This window comes from Dendropsophus ebraccatus, chromosome 7 (assembly GCF_027789765.1).
Source record: "Dendropsophus ebraccatus isolate aDenEbr1 chromosome 7, aDenEbr1.pat, whole genome shotgun sequence".
Classification (NCBI taxonomy): Eukaryota; Metazoa; Chordata; class Amphibia; order Anura; family Hylidae; genus Dendropsophus; species Dendropsophus ebraccatus.
This window is the reverse complement of record NC_091460.1, coordinates 6472109-6482365: the sequence shown is the minus strand read 5'-3', so window position 1 is coordinate 6482365 and position 10257 is coordinate 6472109. Positions and strand designations below refer to the sequence as shown.

Below are 10257 nucleotides of genomic sequence, written 5' to 3'. Positions count from 1 at the left end.
GTGGGAATTAATATTCTTGGTGGTCTAGCCAATGGTCTCCCAAATATGCCTGGCGGTCTAGTGGTATTGATAATATCTTGGATGTGCTAGAGATTTCATTGTCATTCTTGGTGTTGTAGTACTTTTATCCTTTTCAGATTTCTCTTTATCCTTGGTAACCATATAGTTTTTTTTTTATAGAGTTTTAATGTCCCTGGTGGGCTGGTGGTGTCTCATTTGTCCAGGTTCTAGAAATATCACACATCTACTATGAAAGTGGATTGTTAACTATTAGGTGGCAATAAATACTAGCTACGGGGGGTGGGGGGGACGGGCTAACTGGGGGATGCCTTCTACATTAAGGTCGAGGATACTACCTATTGGGGGGGTAACCATCAGTTCCTAAAATGGGGGTCACTACGTACTAGGGAGCGGGGGCTAAACACCAAGGAAAATGCCTACAGGAGGATACTACCGACTGGTGGTGGTGGGGGTAGCAAACTACCAGGGCAGATTACCTACAGAGTGATGCTTACGTGGTGTGTGATATGTGTGTGTGTGTGTGTGTGTGTTTGTCTGTACAGTATATTTGTTCTATCCCCTATTAGTGCTGTTCTGGGGTGACTTCCACACACAGAGCTATGTGATCTCTCTTGGAATTTCTGGTGAGGTCCCGCCATCTTCAGACCCCAGGTATCACTTTGCTCTGTTGGGTGAGGCTCCAATAGAAACTTCAACTCTTTGGGGGATATTTATGAAAGGGTGTAAATATACACCTGGTGTAAACTGCCCACAGCAACCAATCACAGCTCCTCTTATATTTTACCAGAGCTGAAAGCTGGGCTGTGATTGGTTGCTGTGGGCAGTTTACACCAGGTGTATATTTACACCCTGTCATAAATCTCCCTCTTTATGTTATCACCATTAAGGTTCTCCTCTCAGAAATTACATCTCCCAGCATGCCCTGAGAGCTTCATAAGTGATGGGGGGGGGGGGGGGGAGATTCTGAGAGTTGTACTTCTGCTGAAAACCTGTTATTCAAAAGGGAGTTGTGGACACAGATGTATCTACTGTAGGATGGAAGCAGGTCAGCATGTCGCTTCTCACTTGTTCTCCGTTAGTGGCCCCAAGGATCATTACCTCTGGTGGCCCCAGTTAGCCACCAGGGGCTCCGATGAGCTGTCAGGGGGTGACCTAGGTGATCTAGTCTTTGACGATTCTGCATTATGCTCATACATTATACTCTGGTTTACCTTTGATCGATTCACAGTAAATCATTATATAATTCACGTTATATATTTGCTGACTCAGGAGGGAATTGACCGATGTCCGGATTTCTTCGCCACTTTCACATGTATTTTCTTGTGGACTGGACAAGCTCTGGGACCCTACAACCTCCTCAGGATCTCCGGCAGGTCTGTAATCCATGGTGTTTCCGGTACATATAATGATGACACTACTATATGATCTTCTCATCATGGATCCGTCTGACCATAGTCCCTGTAGTCCATGTCCTCCCCTCAGTAATGGGCATAGGAGGACCCCATTGCTCAGCCTGTACCTACTTACTCAGTATGATCATAGCTGTACCTCAAAGATCCTGGTTCTTTATTACAGGGCCCTCAGCTTCCCGGTGCCATTTATATACTGGGGTCTTTTCATATGGTAGAGTGGCCTTTGGGCCCCCTCAGCCACCATAGCCCAGATGTGACTGCTACCTCTTTGCCCCCTATAGTTACACTGCTGTGACCCCCTGTGACCATGAATAAATAGAAGGCAGTGCCGTAAGTCATAGAAAGTGTGTGACTTGGATCAGCTTTCTTCTATGGTGTTCTTGTTCAACTTGGTCATGTGTAGACCACCTATAACAAAATATTGGCCCGTGACCTATATGATTCATACCCAAGACCCCCTATCTCATTTGACTTTTTTCCTCTGAATCTTTTCCTCTTTACCTTTCCTTTTTTCTCTGCCCTCTTCATATATTGTGTTGCACAGTGGTATTTGGCACTGCTGGAGAGGTGTTTAGTGCACAGGGATATGTTGTGTTGCATAGTGGTATTCGGCACTGCTGGAGAGGTGTTTAGTGCTGCACTGAGGTATTAGATGCTGCTGGGGACATATGTTATACTGCACTGCTGTATGTATTTGGTGCTGCAGTAAGGTATTTGCTTGGCACTTGGAGAGGCATTTTATGCTGCGCTGAGGTATTGGCTGTTACTGGGGAGGTGTTTAGTGATGTCCTGAGGAATTGGATGATTTGGGCCAGATATATTGTGCTGCACTGGGGTATTGGGTGGTGTGGGGCAGGATTGTTGTGCTGCACTAGGGTACTGGGTGCTGTGGGGCAGGTATGTTCTTGTGTTCTGGGGTATTGGATGCTGTGGGACAGGTATGTTCTTCTGCACTGGGGTATTGGGTGCTGTGGGGGAGGTATGTTCTTGTGCTCTAGGGTATTGGGTGCTGTGGGGACGGATTGTTGTGCTGTACTGGGGTATTGGGTGCTCTGGGGCAGGTATGTTCTTATGCACTGGGGTATTGGGTGCTCTGGGGCAGGTATGTTCTTGTGCTCTGGAGTATTGGGTGCTCTGGGGCAGGTATGTTCTTGTACACTGGGGTAGTGGGTGCTGTGGGGCAGGTATGTTCTTGTGCACTGGGGTAGTGGGTGCTGTGGGGCAGGTATGTTCTTGTGCACTGGGGTATTGGATGCTGTGGGGCAGGTATGTTTTTGTGCACTGGGGTATTGGGTGCTGTGGGGCAGGTATGTTCTTGTGCACTGGGGTATTGGGTGCTTTGCGGCAGGTATGTTCTTGTGCACTGGGGTATTGGGTGCTGTGGGGCAGGTATGTTCTTGTGCATTAGAGTATTGGGTGCTGTGGGGCAGGTATGTTCTTGTGCACTGGGGTAGTGGGTGCTGTGGGGCAGGTATGTTCTTGTGCATTACAGTATTGGGTGCTGTGGGGCAGGTATGTTCTTGTGCACTGGGGTATTGGATGCTGTGGGGCAGGTATGTTTTTGTGCACTGGGGTATTGGGTGCTGTGGGGCAGGTATGTTCTTGTGCACTGGGGTATTGGGTGCTTTGCGGCAGGTATGTTCTTGTGCACTGGGGTATTGGGTGCTGTGGGGCAGGTATGTTTTTGTGCACTGGGGTATTGGGTGCTGTGGGGCAGGTATGTTCTTGTGCACTGGGGTATTGGGTGCTGTGGGGCAGGTATGTTCTTGTGCACTGGGGTAGTGGGTGCTGTGGGGCAGGTATGTTCTTGTGCACTGGGGTATTGGGTGCTGTGGGGCAGGTATGTTCTTGTGCACTGGGGTAGTGGGTGCTGTGGGGCAGGTATGTTCTTGTGCACTAGAGTATTGGGTGCTGTGGGGCAGGTATGTTCTTGTGCACTAGAGTATTGGGTGCTGTGGGGCAGGTATGTTCTTGTGCACTGGGGTATTGGGGGCTGTGGGGCAGGTATGTTCTTGTGCACTAGAGTATTGGGTGCTGTGGGGCAGGTATGTTTTTGTGCACTGGGGTATTGGGTGCTGTGGGGCAGGTATGTTCTTGTGCACTGGGGTATTGGGTGCTGTGGGGCAGGTATGTTCTTGTATACTGGGGTATTGGGTGCTGTGGGGCAGTATTGTGTATTGGGCGCTGTGGGGCAGGTATGTTCTTGTGCACTGGGGTATTGGGTGCTCTGGGGCAGGTATGTTTTTGTGCACTGGGGTATTGGGTGCTGTGGGGCAGGTATGTTCTTGTGCACTGGGGTATTGGGTGCTGTGGGGCAGGTATGTTCTTGTATACTGGGGTATTGGGTGCTGTGGGGCAGTATTGTGTATTGGGCGCTGTGGGGCAGGTATGTTCTTGTGCACTGGGGTATTGGGTGCTCTGGGGCAGGTATGTTCTTGTGCACTGGGGTATTGGGTGCTGTGGGGCAGGTATGTTCTTGTGCACTGGGGTATTGGGTGCTGTGGGGCAGGTATGTTCTTGTGCACTGGGGTATTGGGTGCTGTGGGGCAGGTATGTTCTTGTGCACTGGGGTATTGGGTGCTGTGGGGCAGGTATGTTCTTGTGCCCTGGGGTATTGGGTGCTCTGGGGCAGGATTGTTGTGCTGCACTGGGTTATTTGTTACTGCTCCTGTGAGGGTGTTCTGTGCTGCTGTGAGTGTTAGCCGTGCTGCAATGTGGTATTTGGTTATATTGTAGTGGTAATGTGGATGGTGCACAGTAGTCACTGAGGAAGCCCCAACATTCCCATGGAGTCATCTACCTTTTTCTGTTTCTTTCCCTTTGAGTTCCGCATTTTTTCCTCCTCCATCTTAACCTCCTTCTTATTTCTCTTCATGTTCAGCTTCTTCTTTCTTCTCCTGCTTCTTTACCTAATCTTCCTGTTCTTCATAATTTTTTTCTGTTCTTTTTCTCCACCTTTTCTTCTCCTCCTTTTGTATTACTTTTCGTTATATGTTCTTCCTCTTTATCATCATCATCATCTTCCTCTACTTATTATTCCTCGTCTTTACTTATTCTTCATCATCTTCCTCTTTTTCTGTTCTCCCTCTGGACCTTCTTCCTCTTTCCCACTTCTCATTGCTGCTGACCCTTCTTAACTTATTTTATCATTTTATCTTGTCTTATAGGAAAGGCGCCATGTCTGGTTACTACATCCGTCTCTACAAGGCCTCGGATTACCATACTGTAAGAGACATCTTTGCTCGTGGTATAGTAGAACACACTGATGGTGCCGTCCACCATGCATTGACCCTTCCTCGGATTTGGATGCCCTCCGTGGTGGTGATGGGGCTTCCCCTTCTGATTGCAGGATCTCTTCTTACATCTATCCTGGCAGGGACCATTATCTTGGGCCTCATCTATTACATCAATAGACGCCCAAACACCACCTATGCTAACATCAGCTTGAGGGACGACATGTTAGACATCCAGAAATACTATCTACAATGTGAGGACCGCTGCTTCTGGGTGGCGGAGTCAGACCGGGAGATCGTAGGGATGGTGGCGGCGGCTCCATTTCTTCACAATGGAGGAGAGAAGCAAATGGAGCTGAAGAGATTATCAGTTCCCAGAAGACACCGGGGAAAAGGGATAGGGAAGGCCTTGTGCAGGACGGTCATTGACTTTGCTCGGAGGAGAGGCTACAAGGCGGTGGTCCTAGAAGCTTCACTGCAACAAACTACATCATGTTATCTCTATGAGAAGATGGGATTCAGGAGAGCCTACTACTTCTATCCGGACTACTTCTGTGCACGTTACATAGACTTAGAATATGTCATTTATCAGTACGATATCCAGGAATAAACATCTAATGTATCCTAATAATAAAGAGCAGAGATATCTGGCAGCAGGTGGCATAATTTTTAGAGTTAAAGGGGCCAGGCTGGAGTACCAAAAGCAAGCCTCCTCCCCGCACGGATTGTTCTCATACCCTCCATTACAGGGGCTGGGACCAGCAGTGCACACACAGGTACTTCCTGTCCCTTAGTTATCTGGCCAGTCACAGCACCTACTGCTTACTGCTAGGCCATGACATAGTGCCGGTGAATGTCCACCGCACACAGCAGGCGAACTCTGTACACTACTATAAATGGCATCTACAGGGGCAAGGGGGGCATTGGTTTTACAGGATGACATTTGATTAAAAATGAAAGAAAAAGCAGCAATACAAGAAGGAAGGGGTTACACTAAGCACCGATCAGATGCTGGTGATGATGGCAAGCTAAAGAGGGAAGAGGTGGAGGGTGACATTACATTTAGGAGGCAGCACTGTGCACATTTACTAGTAGGAAGATCATTTCCTCTGGTGGCCCTAGATACCCCAGTCCCACACTCACAGGGGCTCAAAGAAGTTGTTAGGGGGTAACTGTTGGGGGTGTCACTGGGTACTATGGTGGACAGTATTCATCATATCCTGACACAGTGAGCAGTATGTATGACATTACTCCTGACACAGTGGGCAGTATATGTGACATTACTCCTGATCTCCTGACACAGTGGGCAGTATGTATGACATTACCCCTGACACAGTGGGCAGTATGTATGACATTACCCCTGACACAGTGGGCAGTATGTATGACATTACCCCTGACACAGTGGGCATTATGTATGACATTACCCCTGACACAGTGGGCAGTATGTATGACATTACCCCTGACACAGTGGGCATTATGTATGACATTACTCCTGACACAGTGGGTAGTATGTATCACATTACCCCTGATCTCCTGACACAGTGGGCAGTATGTATGACATTACTCCTGACACAGTGGGCAGTATGTATGACATTACTCCTGACACAGTGGGCAGTATGTATCACATTACCCCTGACACAGTGGGCAGTATGTATGACATTACTCCTGACACAGTGGGTAGTATGTATGGCATTACCCCTGATCTCCTGACACAGTGGGCAGTATGTATGACATTACCCCTGACACAGTGGGCAGTATGTGTGACATTACTCCTGACACAGTGGGCAGTATGTGTGACATTACTCCTGACACAGTGGGCAGTATGTATGGCATTACCCCTGACACAGTGGGTAGTATATATGACATTACTCCTGACACAGTGGGCAGTATGTATGACATTACCCCTGACACAGTGGGCAGTATGTATGACATTACTCCTGGCACAGCGGGCAGTATGTATGACATTACCCCTGACACAGTGGGCAGTATGTGTGACATTACTCCTGACACAGTGGGCAGTATGTATGGCATTACCCCTGACACAGTGGGTAGTATATATGACATTACTCCTGACACAGTGGGCAGTATGTATGACATTACCCCTGACACAGTGGGCAGTATGTATGACATTACTCCTGGCACAGCGGGCAGTATGTATGACATTACCCCTGACACAGTGGGCAGTATGTATGACATTACTCCTGGCACAGTGGGCAGTATGTATGACATTACCCCTGACACAGTGGGCAGTATGTATGACATTACTCCTCATCTCCTTACACAGTGGGCAGTATGTATCACATTACCCCTGATCTCCTGACACAGTGGGCAGTATGTATGACATTACTCCTGACACAGTGGGCAGTATGTATGACATTACTCCTGACACAGTGGGCAGTATGTATCACATTACCCCTGACACAGTGGGCAGTATGTATGACATTACCCCTGGCACAGTGGGCAGTATGTGTGACATTACTCCTGACACAGTGGGTAGTATGTATGGCATTACCCCTGATCTCCTGACACAGTGGGCAGTATGTATGACATTACCCCTGACACAGTGGGCAGTATGTGTGACATTACTCCTGACACAGTGGGCAGTATGTATGGCATTACCCCTGACACAGTGGGTAGTATATATGACATTACTCCTGACACAGTGGGCAGTATGTATGACATTACCCCTGACACAGTGGGCAGTATGTATGACATTACTCCTGGCACAGCGGGCAGTATGTATGACATTACCCCTGACACAGTGGGCAGTATGTATGACATTACTCCTGGCACAGTGGGCAGTATGTATGACATTACTCCTGACACAGTGGGAAGTATGTATGACATTACTCCTGACACAGTGGGCAGTATGTATGACATTACCCCTGATCTCCTGACACAGTGGGCAGTATGTATGGCATTACCCCTGACACAGTGGGCAGTATGTATGCAGTAGCGGTCTTTGGCACCAAGCATACCAAGCAATCGCTTGGGGCCCCCAACATCCAGGGGGCCCCCATGCCCCACTCTTCTCTTGTGCTCAAGACCGCTAGACAGGGCTGCTGCCCCGCTTGCTGCTGTGATCTGAACTGTAACTATGAGCACTCTGGAAAGAGAAAGGGGAATACAGCGCACGGCGCACATAGTGTAATTCTGCAGGGTAGGTTGGTGTAGTAGTGAGTGATAGAATATTGCTCACCTTTGCGTGTCGTGCTACGAGCCCGACACCGCCAGATGCTTTAAACGCTCGCTGCCCACCAGGGGTCCGACTGGGTCGGTAGAAGAAATCGGTGTGCAAGATCACTTTATCCAGGCAGGATACGTGGTGTACTCTGGTGTCCGGCGCTGAGCGGATTTTCCAAAAATTATCAAGGAGATGATGGAGTCGTAGTATTAAAATCTTAAACTACTTTATTGCATGACGTAAAATAAAATACGTTTCGAGGAACATGCCTCTTCATCAGATAATTGAAACCATATGGACAAGCTCTCTATTTATAATGGGCCGGGGCGGGAGATTCAACATTCAAATTTCCCGGGGTGGACTGTCATTGGCTGTGCTCTCATCTTCAGTCTACTTTCATTGTTTACTCAAAACATTGTAATGTTCTTGGGAAATACGTGCTTGTACTTAATCATAAATGAATATATAAAAATACATGAAATAAATACATAAAAACATAAAAAATACAAACTGACATTTTACTGTGTATATACATACACCAACACTTGTTGGCTTTTGATATGTGTCTAGTTCTAACTCTAAATCCTTTACCTGGAATGAACCTGCCGGGTGGTGAGCCGGCAGATGTCCCGACCCCGGCAGCCGGCATCCCATGTTCAAATCCCCAGCCAGACAGATTCCAGTCGAACAGCTACTTTTGGTTTTTTTGGTTTTTTGTTTGTTTCTTTGTTTTTTTTGTGGGAGTTTAGAGTGTTTTCTGCACACAATATTATGCTAGAGACTGGTAGGGAATAGATTCAAAGGATATTAAATAATAAAATGAAATGAATAATAAAATGAAAATATAGTCTTCGCGGACGCAGGTAGGTGTTCCACTGTATATAAAAAAACAAAAAAAAAAACATATTGTTATGAAGTTTGGTTACTCAATCATTTCTGTGATCTCGTTTAATCCTCGGGGTTGGAGTGTATTCAAGCGATATATCCAATACATCTCTTTTCTAATTAAATTACCCAATCTATTGTTCACATGTATAGGTATGTGATCAATGGGATAGATTATCAATTTTCTGAAGTCGCAGTCATGTTTTTCATAGAAGTGTCTGGACAATCCGTGTTTTTGGAAGCCTCTTCTGATATTCAGTCTATGGCCATTTAATCTTAGGTGTAATGGCTGTGTCGTGCGCCCGACATACTGATATGAACATGGGCATTCTATCACATATACAACATAACTGGAAGTGCATGTGAGGGAAAATTTAATAGGAAATTTTTCACCCTCCCTGCTGCTAAACTCTGTCATTCCGATTTTTAAGGAGAGGCAGCATAGACATCTGGACTTTCCACATTTATGGATTCCCTTAGACGGGTTGGTGGTTTCACTCAATCCTTTCGTGTGTTTGCGCAGTCTACTAGGAGCTATCAGACTTTTTAGGTTGGGTGCCCTATGGGTAATTTAATTAGAAAAGAGATGTATTGGATATATCGCTTGAATACACTCCAACCCCGAGGATTAAACGAGATCACAGAAATGATTGAGTAACCAAACTTCATAACAATATGTTTTTTTTTTTTTTTTTTTTTTTTTTATATACAGTGGAACACCTACCTGCGTCCGCGAAGACTATATTTTCATTTTATTATTCATTTCATTTTATTATTTAATATCCTTTGAATCTATTCCCTACCAGTCTCTAGCATAATATTGTGTGCAGGTAACACAAAAAAACACAAAAAAACAAAAAAAACAAAAGTAGCTGTTCGACTGGAATCTGTCTGGCTGGGGATTTGAACATGGGATGCCGACTGCCGGGGTCGGGACATCTGCCGGCTCACCACCCGGCAGGTTCATTCCAGGTAAAGGATTTAGAGTTAGAACTAGACACATATCAAAAGCCAACAAGTGTTGGTGTATGTATATACACAGTAAAATGTCAGTTTGTATTTTTTATGTTTTTATGTATTTATTTCATGTATTTTTATATATTCATTTATAATTAAGTACAAGCACGTATTTCCCAAGAACATTACAATGTTTTGAGTAAACAATGAAAGTAGACTGAAGATGAGAGCACAGCCAATGACAGTCCACCCCGGGAAATTTGAATGTTGAATCTCCCGCCCCGGCCCATTATAAATAGAGAGCTTGTCCATATGGTTTCAATTATCTGATGAAGAGGCATGTTCCTCGAAACGTATTTTATTTTACGTCATGCAATAAAGTAGTTTAAGATTTTAATACTACGACTCCATCATCTCCTTGATAATTTTTGGAAAATCCGCTCAGCGCCGGACACCAGAGTACACCACGTATCCTGCCTGGATAAAGTGATCTTGCACACCAACTATGAGCACTCGTAATGAGCTCTCACAGTTACATGCAGCAGCAGCACTGACAGGGCGGGAG

The 10257-nt window shown here is 46.2% G+C and overlaps 1 protein-coding gene across 1 annotated transcript; it reads left to right on the top strand.

Moving 5' to 3' along the window:
• The first annotated feature begins 1309 nt into the window (after window positions 1–1309).
• LOC138796639 (probable N-acetyltransferase CML1) lies at window positions 1310–5286 on the top strand. The gene is made up of 2 exons (XM_069976262.1): window positions 1310–1394; window positions 4601–5286. The coding sequence occupies exon 2, from the start codon at window positions 4611–4613 to the stop codon at window positions 5274–5276; it is 666 nt and encodes a 221-aa protein (XP_069832363.1). The 5' UTR covers window positions 1310–1394; window positions 4601–4610; the 3' UTR covers window positions 5277–5286.
• The last annotated feature ends 4971 nt before the right edge of the window (window positions 5287–10257 follow it).

Coding starts and splice junctions, on each gene's coding strand:
- LOC138796639 (XM_069976262.1), top strand. CDS start 4,611: ATGTCTGGTTACTACATCCGTCTCTACAAGGCCTCGGATTACCATACT.